The sequence below is a fragment of the Psammomys obesus genome, unplaced genomic scaffold, assembly GCF_907164565.1.
Source record: "Psammomys obesus unplaced genomic scaffold, mPsaObe1.curated_primary_1811, whole genome shotgun sequence".
In the NCBI taxonomy this organism is placed as follows: Eukaryota; Metazoa; Chordata; class Mammalia; order Rodentia; family Muridae; genus Psammomys; species Psammomys obesus.
Window position 1 is genome coordinate 836,920 of NW_026596166.1, and position 22,572 is coordinate 859,491.

The 22,572-nt window shown below is 43.1% G+C and overlaps 1 protein-coding gene across 3 annotated transcripts in view; it reads right to left on the reverse strand.

Moving 5' to 3' along the window:
- Window positions 1–2,607: 2,607 nt before the first annotated feature.
- Slc39a9 (solute carrier family 39 member 9) overlaps window positions 2,608–22,572 on the reverse strand; it is a 35,874-nt gene continuing 15,909 nt past the window's right edge. For 2 of the 3 annotated variants that reach the window (XM_055595401.1, XM_055595402.1), the window contains exons 2-7: window positions 18,052–18,160; window positions 14,856–15,056; window positions 8,667–8,735; window positions 6,398–6,483; window positions 5,152–5,286; window positions 2,608–3,199 (exon numbers count right to left, since the gene is read on the reverse strand). In XM_055595401.1, coding sequence (XP_055451376.1) covers window positions 2,969–3,199; window positions 5,152–5,286; window positions 6,398–6,483; window positions 8,667–8,735; window positions 14,856–15,056; window positions 18,052–18,160 — 831 coding nt within the window. In that variant the 3' untranslated portion in view covers window positions 2,608–2,968. The remainder of the gene's footprint in view (window positions 3,200–5,151; window positions 5,287–6,397; window positions 6,484–8,666; window positions 8,736–14,855; window positions 15,057–18,051; window positions 18,161–22,572) is intronic. The other variant, XM_055595404.1, reaches the window with a different exon arrangement.

The window sequence follows — 22,572 nt, forward strand, 5'->3', positions numbered from 1 at the left end:
TGGCTTACAAACAAACATTTTTTCCCTTTCTATAAGAACAGCCCCTCCCTTTCTTCTCTGTAAGGATCCAAACCCCCAGAGCAGGCTGACTTGGCTGTTTTGAGTAAGCGAGTAAGGTGAAATACGGGAGAACACACGGCCTCAGTGGGTGGTACTGTTCCACCTGCTAGCATTCCAGGCCAGGGTGTCTGCCTGGAATGATGCAAGCTGGCAACAGCACACAGAGGAAAGCAGAATCAGGTGGCAACATGGCTGCCCTGCTGACATAGGGACAGCACTGGGAACTGGCGTGGGTAGAATCTGAAGAGCACGTAGTTTCCCGGGGAGAGACTCCAACTGCAGTTAAGACTGCTTTGGCCATGAGGACGGATGGCCCGTGCTTTTCCTTAATTAATTCTTTGGTAGCCCATAATTCCACTTGTAATTGTGGCAGCAGCTGAAGTATCATCAATGTGTCCAAATGTGTTTGCGTATTAAGGCCTCCACCTCCAGAGGGACTTTTAAGGAGGAAAACAACTGAAATGTGTTGTGAAGCGGACATCAAGGTAGCTGCCCTGCGAGCACTGGCAGCGCACGCGCGACCTCTCTGCACGTTCCCGCTGCCTGGAAGGCAGTTGAGCCCTATTAAGATTCATATGGCTATGTGAGCCTGCCAACCAGGGAAGGGATGAGCGGTCCCCAGGCAGCAGCTCCGGGCCTGAAAGAGGCCCCAGCTTCAGAAAGCTCATTACTACTGAGGCCCAGTGGGGAAGGCAAATTTGGAACTTTGATGATTCAGTCCTTGCCAGAGTCCAAGGCCCTACCCAGCAAGATATTCTAACCAAATTTATAAGCAAGATGGCAAGGCACTGCTGAATGAAAGAGGCTCTGGCCAGCTCAACAAATCTCTGACCACTGGACGTAGAGGGATGACAGGAGTTCCTTCTAGTCAAACCAAACCAGACACAGAATGGGCATTTACTTGACACAGTAAGGTTCTAGAAAGAATCAAGACATTCATATTTTGGAAGGACTGGATGAGACCAAACCTTTCCGAGTCACCTGTTTGTGCCTAATCGTAAGAGTTACCCACACTCACACACTGCACCCCTTAACGCGTTAGCATGGGATGCAATGGCTACCAGCCTCCATGCAAAACTGCACCCCACTTCTGCTTTCTTCACTGCAGCCAGCAGGGGGCTCACAAGTTTAATTCCACAGCTGCTGACCCAGTGACAACTTAGGAGAGAAATTAAGGAAAACCACAGGCATGCTGGCATAGGTATCGCAGAAAAATACAGATGACTGTACCCACTGCTCTGAAGAAACTAGTCTCGGCTCGTCTTTATGTAAAGTGTTTTGAAATGCTACAGAAAATATAAATTAATTCGGCGTTATACACTTATCTGACTAAATAGGATTTAAACAGATTTTGGCAAACATGGAAAAATTACCTTGTTGAATACTTTTGCTATCTCAACTGCCAAAATTATCAGAGTATTAGTGATTGTGTCAACTCACATGAGGAGGTGACATTTCTGAGGGTGTAATACAGTTGTATTTGAAGAAAATGAACAGCGACAGTGTTGTCTTCATCATCGCGGTTCAAGATGAGAAGAGATTGGCTTCACACACGCACTGACATCACCGGGAGCACTAAGCAGCACACGGGGGTGGGGTGCAGCGGGGAGAGGAGCACTGGAAGAGTGGGATGCCGACAGGACTGCAAAGAGCGCGAGGCCAGCAGCAGACACCGCCTTCTGATACGGCCCTCCTTTCCTCTGCACAGGAGCTACTGAGCAGACAGGAACATTCTCCACTCTGGACAAGGGCTTAGCCAGGGGGACTGCTGGCTGCTAAAAGAAATACTTAAGACAGCAGTTCTCAACCCGTGAGTCACGACCCCCATAGGGGTCGGAGACCACATATCCCATTATCAAGATATTTACATTACAATTCATAACAGTAGCAAAACTACACTTATAAAGTAGCAACAAAATAAGTTTATGGTTGGGGGTCACCACAACATGAAGGACTGTATTAAAGGGTCACAGCTTTTGGAAGGTTGAGAACCACTGGACTTAGAAGACAAGGATAACATACTTTATAATAGTGTTACTTTAAAAAAGGTTACTACAGAGATGTAAGTAACTATCCAAATTCCTGGAAATTTTCACATCTCTTAATTTCACTGTAATCACACTGTTCTTGAACTGTGCCTGAACAGAATCTGGCTAAGAATGTGCTGCAGGCAAATGTTCTGCAAAGGGTACTTCTAAAAAGAAAGAAAGCTATCTGATACCAGGCCCCTCTTCAAAGGCTAGTCCCACCTCCACTGCTCCACTGGAAGGAGGGGCAGGCTCTGTACAGGGAGGCACGTGCAAAGGAGCTATTGAAGACTCTAGACACTCCTTTTGATGAATCTCTCTTTCGGGTACAGGTCAGTTTGTGTCTCCTACCCTTATTTTCCTTACTCTAACCTCAAATTAGTTGCCATCACCTTTAGCATCTAAGGGGTGGGGTGTTGCCACCTTCTCTCAAGGCGTGTGGCACAGATACTAAAGCACCAGTCTTACATGGTGAGAACCATGTTAAAAACCAATGGGTAAAGTGGCAGAGCCTCTAAACTTAGGGAAAAAACTTTAGTTTAATTACAGAACACTGTATTTTCATAATTACCATTTCATTGTATGAAGTTCTCCACTTTTCTTTAAAACTAAATTCCATCTTCCCTGAGAATAGGGTTAAGAGAAACATCAAAACTCAGCTTGTCACAGTCCCTTTAGAAGACAACACAAAGTCTCTGATTACAAAGTTCCTGCTGTACACCAGTCCACTTTTCCACGACTGACTCTCATCTCCCTCGGACTGTAGGAACACGGGTGGAGATGGGCAAGGTCAGACAAGACACTGAGGAAGCGAGGAGCGCCACGCGCTAGCTCTTCTTCCTGGATGGCAATGGCCGGAGCTGAGGCTGGGCCCTCAGCGATTAATGCTGGTGTCCTATCGATAGGATGAGTGGTGTGAGACAACCCAGAACCAGGGCTGCCACCTCAAGGCGGCTGAGGCCTCGCCCTCCAGTGCTGTCAGGTCTGTGGCTGTGCCCCATTCCACCCACCTCAGGGAGGACATGGACGGTGGCAACATAAAGAAATGTCCCGGCAGAGAAAAGCATGGCCACTCCAGTGGCATTGACCTCTGACAGGGCTTCTTTACTGCTCTGTGAAGTAGAAGAGATTAGAATTAGAATTAAAACAAGTCACATCAAAGTCAGAGACAAGAAGCTGCCCCAACTAAATCTGAATATTTATACCTGGTACTGCTGACATCTTCAGGCTGGAAATTCTCTCATTTATGGGGAGGTTTTAAATAAAGGTCTAAGAATCTTAGTGACACATACAATCACAGCTTAAAAATGTGAAACTCACAATGTTTAGTATACAGATACTGTGATCTGAGAAAACAATGAGATAATCAAACTAATTAACATTTTATTACTTCAAATGGGTAATGATTTTGCAGGGAGAACATTCTAAATTTGCCCTTTTGCAATGAACATTCTACCTATAGCTGCTTTTCACAGCAGCATTCAAGCACTGGCTAGGAAGTTTCACTTGAGTCTTTGAACACGTATCCTCTGTGTTACCAGGCCAGGTGCTTGAGACACAAACTAATCAAGATGCAAAAGAGGCAGGTGGATCTCTGAGTTTAAGGCCAGCCTGTCTACATTGTGAATTCCAGGACAGTCAGGGCTACCCAGAGAGACCATGTTTTAAAAACAAAAACAAAACAAAACAAATCCAATAGCCGTACTAATAACAGCACTAAAATAGATTTCCCTCACTGATCTGGGTTTTGTTGGTTTTGATTATTTAAGAGAGTGAAGGGATGGCATCATAATTTAAAAGGAACTATCAGGGCAGGGAGGTGACAGCATGTGTCAGGCTCTGGGCTTAATCCTCAGTATCCAAGATAGGTGTGTGTATGGATAACCTATAAAGAACTGCCCACTACCCTTAAGGTCCTCCAGGTGAATGGGAAGGCCCCGTCTAAGAACTCACTTGTTAGACTCAAGACCAACAATCAATAGACCCTGGTTAACAGAATCTAACTACTCACTGACCATCTCATTTTCCATATATGCTTTCTTAAATCCTTCCATTTTCTTCCTTTTTATTTATTTTTTAAATGAAAAAACGAACAGGAAAAGAAAGGAGGAAGAAGGAAAAAGAGGTTGGAGATATAGTTCTTTGGTAGAGTGCTTGGCATGTGTGAGGCCCTGGGTTCACTCCCACCAACCAGCCAACCAACAGAAAACCAGAAGAGTCTGTATTTCTTTTAACATATTTATTGTTTCATATAATGATGGATCAATGAGGGTAAGGAGGAAAGCAGTTCCTACCAACCAGCACTGGTTAGTTAGGTTTTCCCCATATATTCTACTCACTGGCTTTTAGGTAAACTAGGAAGGGTTGTTGCTATAGAGAGATTTATAAGGCTTGGAAATGTAGTATGTGGGCTTTAAATTGCAGACTGATATCTCAAGTCTGAAGCTATATTTAGGGATAAAAAAGTAGAACTGGACTCCCAGCTGCCTACAGCCATCTTTGCTCCAGCTCTACTCTCCTGCAGGCCACTAAATGACTTGTCTTGTATGCTTCCTGTGGCTGCTTCAGCATTAAATGTTGGACAGTGAGGCTGGAGAGATGGTTCAGTGATTAACAGCAACCATATGGCAGCTCAAAACTGTCTGTAACTCCAGTCCAGGGAACCTAACATCATCACACAGACATACAGGCAAAACAGTAATAATACACTAATAAAATACCAATAATGGTTCTGACTTTATCTGCCAAACAAAATAAGCATGGCTGGTTAGACTCTTACTCTCAATTTTTATCTTAGTTTGGAAAAATACTGTATGTGAAAAATTCAACCTAAGATACCCTATCAGGTTTGTTGAGCCTTTGGGTACTGTGACATACCGTCCCACAATCTACAATATTTATGTTAGACGATAATTTAAAAGCTGTATCATGTTTCAGTAAGTTTCTGATTTTGTGTTAGGTCACATTCATAGCTCTCAGCTCCATGCAGCTCACAGGCTGCAGGCTGAGCACCTATGAGAGGAACTAGACACATGACTATGTAGCAAGAGATGCCCACACTTACCTTACTTAATCCTAAGTATGTCAGCATGGACATGGCTGGTGCTGCCAATGCAAATACCAGCAAATGCTTTCTAATTCGATTCCGCTCCAGGCCAGCATGCATCAGGAAGGAAACCAGCCCAAAAGCTGCTGGAGCCTGGAAATGACAAAGTAGCTCTTATTATGACTGGATGAGCAGGGCTTGTTTCCACATCAAGAAATGCATGTGATGGTATCTGAATGTGAACTCTTACAACAGAAACTTAGGTATCCCATCAAGGACAAGCTTGCTTTTTAGGAATCAGTGTTCTCATCAGGAAAACCCTGCATGTGTGTAAATACTATACATGCTGTACACACACGCACACCATACACAAAATTTTTTGAATTTTTAAATTTTTATTTATTAGTATTGTGCGTGTGAATGTTGCCACCTGTGTGCCACTGTGGGTGTGGTGGTCAGAGGACAACTTTTGGGAACTTGCTTGCAAGTACTTTTACCCACTGAGCCATCTAGTCAGCTATGTGAACAAAATTCTATAAAAAATAGAAACTGAGGACTGGAGAGATGGCTGAGTGGTTAAGAGCACTGGCTGCTCTTCCAGAGGACCTGAGTTCACCAGCACCCCCATGGTGGCTCACGACCATCTATAATAGGATCCTGCTCCCCTTCTGGCATGCAGGAGTACATGCAGACAGAGCACTCATATCATAAATTGCAGGGAGGCAGCGGCAGGCAGATCGCTGAAGTTTTAAGGCCAGCCTGGTCTACAAAGTGAGTTTAGGACAGCCAGGACTACACAGAGAAACCCTGTCTTGAAAAACAAACAAAAAATTAATAAGATTTTAGTCACTTGTGAACATGATACACAAATTTTATAAAGCCTTTAAAATAAGTTTAAGAAAATAACAAAAACTTAGCAATGAACATATTTAATTCTCCTAAATGGATAGCAACTAAAAAGTAAAAAAAAAAAAAAAAAAAAAAAAAGGGTGGGATGGGGCTATCAAGATGTCTCAGTGGGTCAAGGTGCTTGCTGTGTAAGCCTTGAGACCTGAGTTCAAACCCCAAGAACCAGGGTAAAAGGAGGGAACCAATTTCACAAAGTTGCTCTGACCTCATCATGCTAAGTAGTATGTGTGCCCATGTGTACACACATATAAATAAACATATTTTTAAGCTAAAAGAAAAATCACATTTTAGAAATGCATCAATGATCAAGACAAATTTTAAACACAAATATGTGCACTATCCAATCTTGGCTTACCTTGTGTAGCATTATTGCCACGAACACAATTAACTGGACACTAGTCTGTGAAGTAGAAGCTGCTGCTCCCAAAGCTACTCCATCCGCTGAATTTGGAGACAAGAAAACAAGATGCTATAAAAGGTGGTGGCTGCAGGGCTGAGTGCATGGGCTTCAAAGCCAGGCAGAGCTGGGCTTGGTTCTGGGGAAGTCACTCAACCTCGATGACATCAGTAAGCGGGGTGATGGAGACAAACCCCTTTAATTCTAGCACTCAGGAGGCAGGGGCAGGCAGATCTCTGAGTTTGAGGCCAGCCTGGTCTCCATAGTGAGTTCCAGGACAGCCAGGGGCTGTAAAACCAAGAAAAAACAAACAAAAATGCTGGGGTCAACAAAACATACATTTTTAGGGCTTCATGAGTGATGAAAATGAAAAAAAGAAAAACCATATGCAAAGAGCTTAGAATCTGAGTAGTCCACATGTTAGCAGTTTTTATTGTTGAAAATGTATGAAATCAACATCCCCCAATGGGTCAAGTTGTAATAATAGCAGTGCTAAGGAAGAACTTCAAAGGTGGCATCTTTCTGTCTTTAAGGCTGGAGGCCTCAATACAGATGATCCACACACGACGGGGACTATCTTAGCTTGGGTCACTATTGTTGTGATGAAACACCATGACCAAAGTAATCTGGGGAAGAAAGAGTTTATGTGGCTTACAGCTCCATGACACAGTTCATCAAAAGCAGTAAAGGCAGAAACCTGGAGGCAGGAGCTGAGGCACAGGCCTTGGATGGTGCTGCTTCCTGGCTTGTTCCTCATGGCTGGCTTAGCTTGCTTTCTTCTAAAACCCAGGACCACCAGTCCAGGGTTGGTATCACCCACAATGGGCTGGGCCCTCCCCCATCAATCACTAGCTAAGAAATGTCCTAAGATGAATCTTATAGAGACACTTTCTCAGTTGAGGATCCCTCCTTTCAGATGACTCTAGTTTGTGTCAAGTTGACATAAAATTTGTCAGGACAGGGACTTTGGCTGAATGGGTGTGTTGGAACACTGTCCAGAAATGGAGTCCTGTTAGGAGAATTCTGAGTGTTTGTGAAAACACTCCAAGAAAACAAACGAGGTCTTGTGACCTCAGTTTCTTCGAAACATACACTTGTTCTGGGAATGTCCACACGTTCTTCCCAGGTCTATGGATAGGAGCGAGTTTACTTCAAATTGCTCATTCTTGCTTGTTGTTGTTATTCAATTAAATGTTTTCCTTTATATGTCTCTATGACATGTTTTTGCCATGTGTGGCTCGTCCTTGTGGTTGAATAGAGCCTGAACTCGTGAGACCTTTACTCGTGTGATCTTTCTTAACCCTCGAGTATACACTGTCTGGGGCTCTGCATGAAGCTGACTATTGTGTAAGACTTTAGTCCGCCTCATTTATTTGCTCCATTCTCCCAGGCCCCCACCACTTCGACAGTGGTGATGAGGGTGAGTCTTGTTAGAAAGCAGAAAACAGCAGACTAGAAGTGTACTACTTTTCACAAATGTATTTGGTCCTGACAGAATGCTAGCGTCAGGTCTAGGTTTGGGTTATGGTGCTGAAGTGAGGCTCCTTAGCCCCGCTGCTGGGTCTTCTGCCTACTGCCTACTGCAGCAAGGCTGTGTGGTATTGACATGCAGAGGCTCTTTCCCAGACAGATCTTAGGGAAGAGGTCAGCAAACTTTTTAAAGCCCAGACAGGACATATTTGAGCTTTATGGGTTAATTGGCCTCTTGTAACTAGTCAACTCTGTCACTACTTTATAGAACAAGGCACAGGTAATATATAACCATGTGGCACAGCTGCCTTCCAAAATAGCATTATCACTCTAAATATAATTTTCCAGTGACAGGAAATATATTTCTGTTTGGTGCTGCTGAGGACTTAACATAGGCCTTTCACACACGCAACCGATGCTTTATAAGCTACAGCAACAGGCTCTTTTGGACAGAGTCTGGATATGTAGCTCAGGCTAACCTTAAACTCATTAAGTAGTTCAAGTTGGTCTCGAACTCTGGATACTATTGCCTCCACTCCTGGGTGCTTATATTACAGGCATGTGTTACTATGCCTCACTTACACTTTGTGTTTAGGTATTAAAAATGCAGAAAACATTCTTAGCTTGTAAATTCAATACAGGACATGCCAGGGCTGTGCTCAAGCTACAGGGCTGTGCTCAGCAACCCTCCCCCAAGAGCATTCAGTGTGGAGTCTTCTCTGTGAGGTGGGGTAGGCTTGCTGCAATCCTGACTTACCTGCGGCATGGACAACCAGCCCCAGCGTGGTGGTGATTTTGGAACTGCTAGGCCTTGCTGTTTCTGGATCTACACGAGAATGAGAGAGGACCACTAAGTAGTGTGACAGAAAGTTCTAGGACACAAGTCTACATAGAGAAACCCTGTGTCTAGAGCTGGAGTCTTGCTGTGCACTCCTGGTTGGCCTTGAACTCAAAATCAGCCTCGCCTTCCTGAGTAATGGGATTAAGGGTGTATGTGTACAACATTACACCCAGCTATGAGTACTTTGAAAGCTCAATCTTGAACTCTGATGTAGATTGTTTTCCTCACTACTGCCTTTTCTCTCTACTTCAAATTCTTGGACGTTCTCCTTGTGCTAAAGAGGCGGGTGTGAGAAAAACTCTTCCCTGGATAGGCTCCAGGGATGAATAACCCCACTGCCGGCCCGCCCTCGGTCTGCAGAAAGTGCACCATGGCCCCTAGGTACTTCTTTCCAGGCTCACCTACCTCCTGCAGCTCTGTTCTCATTCCAACATTTGTCCTATTTTCCCCTCTCCGCTTTGCAGCTACCACCCAATATGCATTTTCACCAATTTATACCCAAGTCACAACAGTTCGCCACTGCTTTTCTTCCTTTGCCTGAACTCACCTTAGCCAGAAATGTCAGAAGCATCTTTAAAACAGTACCTTCTGCTGCATCTTTTAAGTAGCTCAGGTCAGCTGCAACTATACTGTTGGGTAGGATTTTTCGTTTAGGAGCATTGAACCCAAGCCTTGTCCATGCATTTGAAGCACTCTTCCACTGAATTACAACCCCTAGTTTCTTTCTTACTTTTTTTCCCCCCTTAATTCTGAGACAGAGTTTCACTAAGTAACAGTCTGGCCATGAACTCACTCTGAAGACCATGCAGATCTTGGATTTGTGGCTTCCCTGCCTCAGCCTGGGGAGCTGGAATTACAGGCCCACAGCACCACACCTGACCTGAGGAAGGTTCTTAAGCTTTGTATCAGATGGTTCTCAGTGTTTCTCAGCTTTTAGACCAGTTAACCCGGTTTTTCTAGTACCTTCTAACATCATTACCCTCCTTTCCCCAAATCTCTCACCTCTAGTTCTTGGTTAAGTATTAAACTTCCCACATCATAAACACTGTTCCAAGTCGAATCCTAGGACCATAGTCATCAAGAAAGGATCGGAGAATGACCCAAGCTCCAAACAACTGTCCCCTGGCTCAACTAACATTCTGTGTAGCTGGCACCCATATGCCACTTCAAGGGTTCTGTATTTTTTTTTTAAACACATCTCACAGAATGTGCTGCAGCACTATGCACCCAATATCGCCTTTTAAGTTCTCTTGCTGGAGATTTCACCGCTTTTATAGGAAACAAGGGTGGGGGTTGAAGCAGGGTACAAAGTTCCACCCATTGCTAAGGAGCTACTGGCATTTGGTAGCTGCTGGGAGAAAAAGAGTCACACTTTCTGTAAGGGTGTGATCCCTAGTCAGCCACTACTCTCCAGGGCAGCCCACACCCCACACACAACAGTACTGAGCAACACAAGTTAGGCTCCACGAAGGCGTGCAGGAGGGAGAGAGAGCAGAGAAGGAGGAGGACGGAGAATGAACAAAGGTGGTGGGGAAGATGGGGTACTCTGGGAGAAGTATGTGTGTGTGGATGATAAAAATCATCAAAATACACTAAATGAAATGTCAAAAAGTAATAAAATATTTCAAACATTAGGGGTTTTAAACATAGTATTTTGGGGGCCAAAGATTTCTCAGCAGTTAAGAGCCCCTATGGCTCTTGCAGAGGGCCCAATGAGGCTCTATTCCCAGTACTCACATCTGGCTGCTCACAACCACCAGTGACCTGCTCCAGCAGGCTCCAACACCTGAGGCTCCAGGTGGGTACCTTTGTATGCAGACACACAGACACTGACTCACACACACAAACCATGCTATTCTCTTTTTTAAATTAAGATTTATTATTTATACAGTATTCTGCCTGCACGTACACCTGCAGGCCAGAAGAAGGCACCAGCTCTCATTATAGATGGTTGTGAGCCCCCATGTGGTTGCTGTGAATTGAACTCAGGACCTTTGGAAGAACAGCCAGTGCTCTTAACCACTGAGCCATCTCTCCAGCCCCAAAACACATTATTCTTATATGTTTATAATTTTTATATATTATAGCATATTTTTTCAAATGAAGTGTTTGAGGCCCACCTGAGCTACATAAAGAGATTTTGTCTCCAAAAAAACTAAACTAAAACTTAAAAACAAAAACAAAAAAAGAAAAAAAAATACACAGAAAAGGCCAGCAAAAACAGTGGTTGAGGGAGAAAACAGAAGGAGAAATGATCACATGCTACATTTTATTCTGGGTATAGGTACAGGGCACTATTGGTTCTATATAATTTATTAAGAAATATTTTGGGGGAGGGTAGTTATAGAGCGATAGCTCAGCAGTTAAGAGCAATGGCTGCTCTTCCAGAGAACCTGGGTTCAATTCTGAGCATCAATGTCTGTAACTCAACTACTCATATAAAATACAAATAAATAAATGTAATTTTTAAAAATTGTTTTTTCAGTGTTGACAATCAAGTCCAGGTCTCACATGTTCCAGGCAAGCACTGTGTCAATGAGCTGTATCTCCTGTGCCCTACTTTAAAAGTCCCAAACATTACAGCACAGACTGGTGACTAACTCTGGCTAACTGAAGCCCATGTTAAATATTCCAAGGAAGTCTATGTTGAGGTCTTTCCTTAATAATTCTCTACCTTGCTTTGTTTTGTTGAGACGGGGTCTTTCACTGACCCTTTCACTGACGCAACAAGGCTGGCTGGCCAAGAAATGAATGTTTTAGGGACCTTCTTGACTCCCTGCCCCCAGGATTGAGTTGATAGACAGCATGTCTGGCTTTTTACTTGGATACTAGGGCTCCAACTCCCCAGCCCTGGCAAAAACAAAACAAAACAAATAACACAACAAAAAAGCTTTGGGGTTTATTTGTTTGTTTTAAGACAGAGTCTCACTATGTAATCCTGGTTGGTCTAACACTCTCTATGTAGGCCAGACTGGCTTTGAACTCACAGAGGATCAGCCTACCTCTGCCTCCCAAGCGCTGAGGTTGAAGGTGTGCTCCACCAGGATGGGGAAAATGTTTTAAGGTGTACTTATGGACACAGTGGCACATTCAGCACTTGGGAGGTGGTGGAGGGAGGAGGATCAGTAATTCAAGGTCATCAGTGTCCACATAAAGAATCTAAGGCCAACCTGGGATATATGAGACTATCTCAACAAAGTGGGGAAGTAAAATAAAGACAGCAAATGTAAGGAAACGGAAAGCCTTTGTTGATATCAAGAGTTTTGTTTTTGACAGTATGTCATGTGTCGGTATGTAGCCAAGGCTGGTCTCTACTGAACTCACCAGCTCCAGCCTGTGCCCCCCGAAGAGCCCTGATCATATGCCCCCACCCCTGCCTATCAACCCTGCTTTCCTTTTGCTTAGTCCCATGTTTTTTTTCTTCTTAATGTTTGGAATTGAAGCTTTGCATTTCAAACCATGCCATGTTCAAGCACAGAGCTACATCCTCAGCTTTGTTCATTTATTCATTGCATGATTAAAACAAAACCAAACAACTTTTATTTGGAATAATGTTTAACCTTGAGAAAAGCTGCAATAGTTTAAAGAATCCCTATCTCCACCTGACCAACCATTTAAACATTTTGAACCATTTGCTTCACTTTCTATACACAAATCTTTACCACTTAAGAATCAGCTGTACACATCGGAACTGCTTATCTTTAGGTACTTCAATGTGTATTTCCTTAGGGAAAACATGTAATCATAAAGGGTATCAACTTCAGAAAATTTAACATTAATTCTGATTTCTGTTGCATATTCAAATTGTGTCAATTTTCTGATAATGCTCATTTTCCTTTCTAGGAAGGATCAATTCTAGGCTCACACACTGCACTCATCTGAGAGTGACATTTTTGGCAAATACATTCACCTCCTTGCATCCTTCATTTTTTTGTTTGTTGTTGTTGTTTGTTTGCTTGCTTGCTTTCTGAGAAGACTGCCTCAGCTGATCCCAGGTGCTTTTCATGTTGGGTCATATACCAGACACTGTTAGTAATACTAGCTCATGGATACTCTGGGTTCTTGTTGCAGGATATTTGATCCCATTATGAACCCTGACATTCTGTTACAGGAAAACCTGTTTCTAGTTGTGGAATGGCTCAGCCCCAGCACACATTTTTAATCCAAGAACTTTCTGTTTACTGTAAACAGGTGACCATGGTGTGGATCAGCCCTAGCACACACCTTTAATCCAAGAGCCTTTCCGCACACCGGATTAAATAAAGTCAATCCTAGGTCAGAGGCAGAGCAACCAGCTGACAGGGATTAAATAGAAAGGAGGGACACTGAGAGAAGAGCATTCACAACACTGAGAAGAAGAAACGGCTTTTGGCTCTTTCCTTCTGGGACATCAGCTGAGTAGGAAGGTCAGCTGGATGTTTTCTCTGCCTCTCTGAGCTAGCAGGTTTTTACTCCAGCATCTGCTTCCTGAGTCTTCATTGGTAAAATCAAACAATGACACAACAGGTTCTGTTATACTTTTATACAGAATTTATGTCTTCCTTTAAGTAAAACTGTAAACTATTTATGTTCAAACTATAAACTATTTTTTTGAACAGCTCAGTTTAATTGTTTTAGTTTAATTGCCTTAAAAAGCCAGAGATCTAAACAGCTTACTCAGAGAAACTGGGGCTGAGTTCTAGTGTAAGTTCTAGTTAAGTTCTAGTTAAGGTCTGCAGACCTTAACATAACTGATGCCCGTTTAGGCCGTGGAAGCCAGCACATAGGTAGCACCACCTGCCAAACGAGAACAACCCCTAATCTACCATAGTCCATCGTTCTGGGGAGTCCTTAACTGGATTAAGCTTGCTTTTTGGTTTCTACAGTTCTGATTCTGGCTAACTGTTCTAGCTAACTGAGGTGTGTCAACCCAGGATGTGGTTTTGTGCTTAAAGCTCACTCTGAAAAAGGCTCAGGGCTATCCTGGTGTCCCAAACAGCCAGTGTGATCACCCACTGGCCAGTAACAACTTTCTATTGGCTTAAACCAAGACCCACCCCATGGGAGAGAGCCAACCCCTGACACTATTGTCGATACCCTGCTTGCAGATGGGAGTCTAACATAACTACCCTTTGAGATGATCCACCCAGCAGCAGCCCTTCTCTTTAGGGCTCTGGTGTCCTGAGTTCTGTGCTGCAAACAACTGGGGACCTTCTGAGACAAGGTCTCACGTAGTCCAGGCTGACTTCAAACTTCCTATGTAGTTGAGTCCTTCTGACCTCACCTCCCAAGTACTAGGACTACAGACAAGTAATAACACTTGGGAAGACAAAGTTTCTGCCACAATTTTAGTTGCCCCCAAGGATGCTGACTTCTAACCCTGTAAAAATAGGTATCTCTGTTCCAAATATTGATACTCTGCAGACTGTACTTGCTCTCGGTGACTCTCTGCTGTCTTCAGATGGCAATTTTTAAAAATCTGAACAAGGTTTAGAGTTATCTGAAAAGGGGCTGGTCCGATGGCTTCCTGAGCTACACCAAAAGCAAAATGTCTGTGACATTGATTTTGATCACCTACTCAAAGCACTGCTGGACTCTTTAATTTACTTCTTTCCTTTGTGTATCTAATAAGCAGATCAGAAAGTAATATCAAGTTTATTTTTGCTTGCTTGCTTGGTCCGTTGGTTGGTTTGGGGTTTTTGCTTGTGGCTGACTAGCTTTTAGACAGTGCCTCCCTGTGTATCCCCCTGGCCGGTCTAAAGCTCAATATGGAGACTAGGCTAGCATATGTCCTAAGTTTATATAAAGATCAATGTTCCAATCATCGGGCTACAGGCTGCAGGCTGCCTAAAGGCTCCAGAGCACAACACAGGCTACTTATGCCCTAGAGGCTCACTCAAGTGTGACCAGTTTAAGCCCAGCGGGGTTAATATGTCAATAAACAGTTGCAGCATGCCACAACTCACCAGCTCCCCTAATTGAATAAAATGCCACATAGCACCTGAGGAGAACAAAGGAGTTTGGCATTTAAGTAAGGTCATTGGTATAGACCAAATCATTCAGTTGTTTATAAATTTCCAAACTGCAGAAATGCTTGAACAGCTGAAAAGTCAAAGGGCTACTCACCGTCAGTGGAATGCACATGGGAGCTGCCAATCTGGTCCACTAGCAACATGAAAACGAAGCCCAGTACAAGGGACACGCCAATGTACGCATGTAGCTGTGTATGATCATGGCTGTGCTCATGCTCATGGACAACTGGTATTTCTGCTGCTTTGTCTGATGCAATCACATTCTGCTTGGTTTCACTGGCTTGATGGTGTTTTCCTAGAGCAAGACAAACCACATAATGTAACAGCTTCCATCTGTATTTTAAGTGCCATTTAATTTACTGTAAGGACACCTAATTCCTATACTGTAATCTAGGCAACCATAAACTCTTTCAGTTTGAAAGGCTGTGATAAAAACATTCCCAAGATAAAAACATTCTGTTTTTGGCATGCAGACCTTCTGAGTGCCTATCAACTCAAAATCCTGGTCACAGAAGAAAATCACCATGCAAGAATGCAGTCACATTTCCAAGAGCCCCAAACCTAAATCTTCCTTTTTCATCTGAGAAGTTCATGCCAGTCTCCGCAGGAAAGCACATGAAGCTTCACACTGACGAAACCAGGTGAAGAAAGCACAGTGGCAATGAAAGCAAATGCAGCAATGTCACTACTTTTATACCTAGGTTGACACAAAATTCGCACATAAAAAGCAAACAGTATAGAAAACATTTAGCTTTTATAAAATATTAGTGAGTACCTTTCTCTCTCTCAAAATTAGCCAAAGGATATTCCTAATTTATATCACAGGTTTGATACTTCAAACACTGATGCTTACAGGCCAAAATTTTATATTTTTATTGAAAAATTTATACAATATATTTTGATTAAATTCTTTCCCCTCCTGCAACTCCTCCCAGGTCCTCTCCACTTCCCTACTCACCCAATTTTATATTCTTTCTCTCTAAGCAAAACAAAAACAAATAGACAAAAACAACAAAAATCAAAAATAATCAAAACATACAAACTAAAAAAAAAAAAAAAGAAAAATCAACAAAATAAAAAATATAAAAAAAATATCCAAACAAAACAAAAACACACAAAAATACACAAGGTCTGCTTTATGTTAGTAACTACTCCTGGGGGTTGGGTAGAGCCCTTGCCCCTAGGTTCTTTGCCTCAGGGTTCCTCTGTCCTCAGCTCTGAGAAAAACAAACAAACAAACAAAAAAGACAAAGTAACTAATCCGGGAGACAGGCGAGCCCAGGAGTGTGTCTGACACACCAGGTTTCCACCGGGGAAAGAAAACTTATTTTCCCTTTCCCAGCAGGTTACAACTGCAAACTTCTTGGTTAGAGGTGGGACTCTGTGTCCAGTACCCATCTCTGTGCTGGGACTGTGTCTGGTTTGGACCTCTACAGGTCCTATGTAGGCTGCCAAAGCCTCTGTGTGTTCACATGAGCACCAATCCTGTTGTGCCCAAAAGATATCGTTTCTCCTTCAAACTCTCACGCTCTTTCTGCCTCCTCTTCTGCAAAGATATCTGAGCCCAGAGGGGAGCTTTGATGAAGACATCCCGTTTAGAGCTGAGTGCTCTGAAGCCTCCCACTCTCTGTAATCGTCCAGTTGTGGGTGTCCTGTGTTAACTATTTGCTGCAAGAAGCTTCTCCGCTGAGGGTTCAGCCATGTTCTCCACTATGGGTATAGCAGTATCTAATTACAAGTCATTTGATTTACTATGTTCCTTTATCAGAATAGTAGTAGGTTCCCCCTAGGTCCATGACTTACTTAGTCTCAGGTTCTTGGCACTCTAGTAGTGTTGAATATAGGTTCCTTTTCTTGCAGTAGGTCTTAAATCCAATCAAAAACAGACCCCCATGGTAGAAGAAGAGAACAGACTCCCACAAACTGTCCCTGCACCATGGCATGTGTGTACCCACCTCCTCATACAAAACAATAAATAAATGTAATAAGAAATACGGATAAAGGAAGAGACCTGACACGAATGGGCTTCCATACTCCTGTGTACACACATTAACATGTACTTGAATGCATATAAACACATATATGTGCATGCATCACACACAAAAGATAACTGTTATGTTATAGGATATTTAAGTAATGTACATAGAAAACCTAATTGTTAGCATAATACAAGAGCCTAAATAGATATTGCAATTTTATGGTTCAGTGTGTCCTGAAGAGATGCAGTCTGAATGTGCCTCTAAAAACTTCCATAGATGAGAATTCTATGGAATGGAGAGTTACTATTTTAAGGCAAGTTCCTTGGGAGAGGTCTTGTGCTCTATGAACCGAGACCAGGTCAGCTGGGTGGCCTCAAGCTACCCACCATAAAGGTAAAATGGTTCGGCCCCTACTGACTTGGATTGCGGCCCCACCATTATAATGACATGGTTCAGCCTGCCAAGGTGTAGGGGAGGAGCTGGAGACTTCTTTTATAGGCAATTGGACCTCTGCTATAGCGCTCTCTTTTTTGGCTTGAAACAATCTTTTCAGAAGGAGCTCGAGTAAGAGATAGGGATCCTCTCTCTGGGCTTGCAGGAACAACACAGAAGCAGTTGGCAGGATACAGGCAAAACAGTTTCTAGAAAAGAGCTAAGGAGCCCTCTTTGGTCTGAAGGAGCTCAGGAGAAAGGTAGACTAGCTTGACAGAATGATGCATAGAAAAAGATTTCTAAAGAACGAGTAGTTTAGCTGTCGAGTCAAGCTTATACATAGAAACACTGTATATAGTTCAGAAAACAAAGTTACCTCACTGAGCTAGCAGGTTTTTATTTGTTTATGCCTCCTATACCTTTATTGGTATAAATATTAGATAATTTTCATTAATTAATTTACTTTACATCGATAGGAGCTTGTCCTTCCTCCTCTCATCCCAGTCCCCCTATGGCCCCTCCCTTTCTCCTTAGAGAAGGGGAGACCTCCCATGAACATCAACCTGCCTTGACATATCAAGTTGTAGTATGATTGGGCACATTTTCTTCTACTGAGGCTAAACAAAGCCATCCAGCTAGGGAAAAGGGATCCAAAGATAATTTAGACACTGTTACACTTAGAAAGACTGAACTCACCCACTGCAATATTAATTAGTGTTCATGAGTTACAGCATTCAGAAAACTGCTAAGGATTTGTGCAGTGTCTAAGGAGTCCAAAGGTGTCTTAAACACCCTTTTAGGACAAACATGAACTATGGCCACAAGAAATTCCGTTAATTCTTCTGCTGATATTTCCCAGGTAAGGCTAGTCTCTCTCACCTTCCAGAACCTCTTCATAAAGTGCGTGCACCCCTTCAGGCACAATAACTGCCAGTGCGGTTCCACAGAGAAGACCAGCACCCAACACAGTCACCAGCTTCAGTCGCTCCTGGAAAAGCAACAAAAGAAACCATTAGAGAGACTGATGGTTAAGGAAATTTTTCTATTCATGAAACCTATAGCCACAATGGCCAGTAAGCATTACAAATGATTAGCTTCGTAAGTAATGCCAGTTAAAAGACGAGAAGCTGGGCACACTGGCTTCTGAGGAGGCTGATGGAGGAAGATTGCTTGGGCCTGAAGTTAGAGACAACCTGGACAACATAAGATCATGACGTCTTTGTTTCTTTATTTGGAGGCAGGGTTTTGTGTAGGCCAGGCTGGCCTCAAACTTGATAATGTAGCTAAGGATGACCCTGAATTTCCTCCCATCTCTGTCTCCTAAGTTCTGAGAGCACAGGCACGAGATCTACACCTGGTTTTATGCAATGCTAGGGACCAAACTGAGGGCTTTGGGCATTCTACCAGCGGAACTACAGCTGGTCCATTTGTTTCTTTCTATAAATAGCTAATTCTTATTAGTTAAAAAACTTGCATACAAAGTAATGGATCTCATTATGGCATTGAACCATTGTTCTAGCCCATGGCATTTAATGTATTTTGAGCATATGTCCCTTCCCCATTTCACTCCTACTGTTTCCTTTCCTCTAACCCAACTAGTCACCCTGCTATTTTCATGTCTCTCTCTCTCTCTCTTTTTAATGATCCAATGAGTTTCATTAATGCAGGTTACAGGAGGCGAGTAAGGGTATGTTTACAGGACTGGGAGCATCTTTTTTTCTTTTTAAGATTTCTATTTATTTATTTACTTATTTATTTATTTATTTATTTTATGCATGAGTGCTCTATCTGCATATATGCCTGCATGCCAGAAGAGGGAATCAGATTCCAGCATAGTTGTGAGCCACCATGTGGTTGCTAGGAACTGACTCAGGACCTCTAGAAGAGCAGATAGTGCTCTTACCAGCAGAGCCATCTCTCCAGCCGAAGTGTGAACACCTTACCAATGGCTACATCACTGGAAAAAAAATGTCTAAGACTGTAGACATGGCTCAGCAGTTAAGGCACTGGTTGCCCTTCCAGAAGACCTAGTTACACTCCAGTACCGACATGGCAGCTCACAACTATCTGTAACTTCAGTTCTAGAGGATCTGACTCTGACTCTCTTTTGGCCTCCGTGGGCACTGCGCACACATGTGGTACACAGACATACATGCAAGCAAAACACCTATATACATAAAATACAAATAATAATTTAAAACAAAAAAGAAAATATAGTATCTCTTCCTCCCCCACAGACCACTGACTTCCTCAGGGGAGTGGTAAGGTCTCACTGACCTGGCCAGGAACTATCAGCCTAAGCAGGCTTTGAACCCACAGCAATCCTATTCAGGCTCCCAATTGCTAGGATTACAAGTATCAGCTACTACAGCCTGGGAAAGCACAACCCTTAAAGCAAAAAGAAAAGTTGGCAATGATGTAGGGAAACATTTACTACTGAGCAGGAGCAGCGAGTACATTTCCCTAACCCTGACACGGATGTGAACTGCCACAGCTTATTTGTCCACAATTGACAATTTAGGCTTAGAGTATCGAAGATGTGAGCTACAATTCTTGAGCTAGAGGGATGACTCAGTGGGTAAGAACCTTGCTGTACAAGTATTCGAACCCAAGTTCAAATCCAGCAGCCATGAAAAAAGCTGGACATAGGTATGTGCCTGCCCATAACCCAGTGCTGTGGGGAGGCAGCCACCTAACTCCAGGTTCACTCAGTGACCCAGGCTCAAAGGAATAAGGAAGAGAGTGATAAAGCAGGACACCCAGTGTCTTCTACCAGCATCCGCATGTATACATGGGTGCATATACCATCTTCACACGCATGTACATATACTAGTTACACATACAACTTTCATACGTACATACATTCCAAGGGGAATTTTTACTCACACTCCCTGCTCCTCTCTCTCATGCTCCCACCCTCCCACCTCAACCCCCTCCCCGTAAATTAAGTGAAATCTTTGATCCACAAACTTCACTTCTAGAAATTCACCAAAGAAAGAATTACAGCAAAAATGATCATGCACTTAAAAAAAGACCACTGTCTAGTCATGGGTTCAGAAAGTCATGCTGTTTTGGTATGAGGAAAGAATGGCAATGTGTACTGATAATTTGTTTGTGAGAAAATGTTTAGATGTGTCCAACTGTTCCAATAAAACACTCAGCAAGAGCAACTTAGGCAAGGGAAGGTTTATCTCAGTTCCCAGTTGAAGGTACAGTCCGTGATAGGGCAACGGAGGCAACAGGAGCTCGAAGCAGCCGGCTACATGACACCCACAACCAGGAAGTGGCGAGAGAGAGACTCCACAGGTCAGAGTCTCAGCCCCAGGAATGGTGTGCCCACGGCAGGCAGGTCTCCCCAGCTCAATTAATCTAACTGAGATAACCTCCCGTGCTCATTTCCAGAGGCCCATCTCCCAGGTGATTCTGGGTCACAGTACATAAAAATAAGCATATGGTAAATTAACAAGTTTTACTTCATAACCATATACAGAATATAATTACATACAACTTATAAATACATGAAAATAAACCTAGCTCTCAATACCAACATGGTTCTGTGGCTTCAGTTCCTTTTTCTTTGTGTGTTAACATCTGAATGTGGAGATGTGTGTGAAGAACAGAGATCAATACCAAGTGTCATCTTCTCCATCTCATTTTCTGAGACAAGGTCACTCTTGCAGAGGATTCAACCTAGGTTTACAGTACCCACATTAGGTGGATCACAGTCACCTATAAGTTGACTTCCACGTGACCCCTAACATCATCCTCTGGACTCAACTGCACACATGCATGCACAGACACAGACACAGACACACGGAGAGGGGGGGAGGGAGAGAGAGAAGAAAATGATTAGCTGTGTGGTGGTTTGAATGAGAATGTTCCCCTTAAGACGTAGTGGAGTCCTTGGTCCCGGGCTGGTGTACTCTTGTGATACTTTGAGGTGTGGCCTTGCTAGTTACACTCCAGTAACTAGGAGTGTAGTTAACTAGGAAATGGTGTGGGCTCTGGGGTTTCAAAAGCTGTGTGTCATAAGCCATGTGTCAGTCCCAGTTTGCTCCCTCAGCCTGCTGCTCCCTGATGCCATGCCTCCCTGCCATGGTGATGGAACTAAACTACTCCTTCGGTAAGCTGTCTTGGTCAAGGCTTATACCAATACTTGAGCCATAGTGTCAATTTTTATTGGGGGAGAAAAAAATTCTTAACTGTCATAGTTTAAGTTACTATTGCTCATGAAATACGATGACCAAAGCAACTTGGGGAGTTTATTTGCCTTACACCTCCATCCCACTGTTCATCATCCAAGGAAGTCAGGACAGGAACTCAAACAGGGCAGGAACCTGGAGGCAGAAGCTGATGCAGAGGCCATGGAGGGGTGCTGCTTACTGGCTTTCTTAGCCTGCTTTCTTACTGAACTCAGGGCCACCCTGTCCAGAGGGGACTCAACGCTAGCTTGTGTCAAGGTGACAGAAAACTAGCCAGCACACCACCAGAATAATTTTAGACTCAACCTAATTTATTTCAAGCCTAGCTATAATGGCTCTATGTTGTCTACATGCATGTATTCTCTCATAAAACTTTGCAACCAGGGATTCAATCTCAAATTCTGTGTTTATAAAGGTCAACAAAGTGCTGGCAGCTTCTATCCTTTGCCTGTGGTAAATCACTAATAAGGCGAATTTAAATGAGGAACTATAAACTTCAGGTATATTTCAAGATGGGAAGAGAGCTCCCTGAGCAACAGTTTCTGTCAGGGTAATAAACTATTTTCTCAAGAGAGGCATGAACTGTGCAGTGTCACTGGTTTTGTTACCTCATTTTAAAACTTCACAGTTGTAGCTGACTGAGCTGGAGAATCAGCCAGCTGTATTAATTAAAACAACAGCTTGCATTCAATGCCATTAACTATCAGTGCAAAGCTTTGAAGTCTGTTTAATTTTCTTGGCAGACAGCAAGTAGATTAAATAGTTTTTCTTTCCCCACTCATAAAAACAGTCAACCAAATACAAGTCAACACTTTTAGAAGCTTTTGTTACTGAAATTCCTGTCTCGGTCTTTGTGTCCAAGGCCACTTTAGTACTCAAAGCATCAACAATATCCTAAAAAAGAGGTAAATTTGTTAGAGCAGCACTGATTTTATCCAAGCACTGAAGAGGTATCAAGGAATATGGAATAATTTTTGCTCAAACAGCAAAGCTTTTCTCCAAACTCTTACAAAGCTGCTTCAAGGAGATATTTAACATTAATTTAGCCACTACACGATCTGCCATTAACATCTGTAACTGAGATTTGAATTTCATTCAAGTTCTTCTGTCTGAAACAAGGCAACCCCAAAGCTCCAGCTCTGAGTGGCAGCAGTGTGAACCTCCCGTGCTTCTGTGTCCTCCTCTGTATGCAAACGCT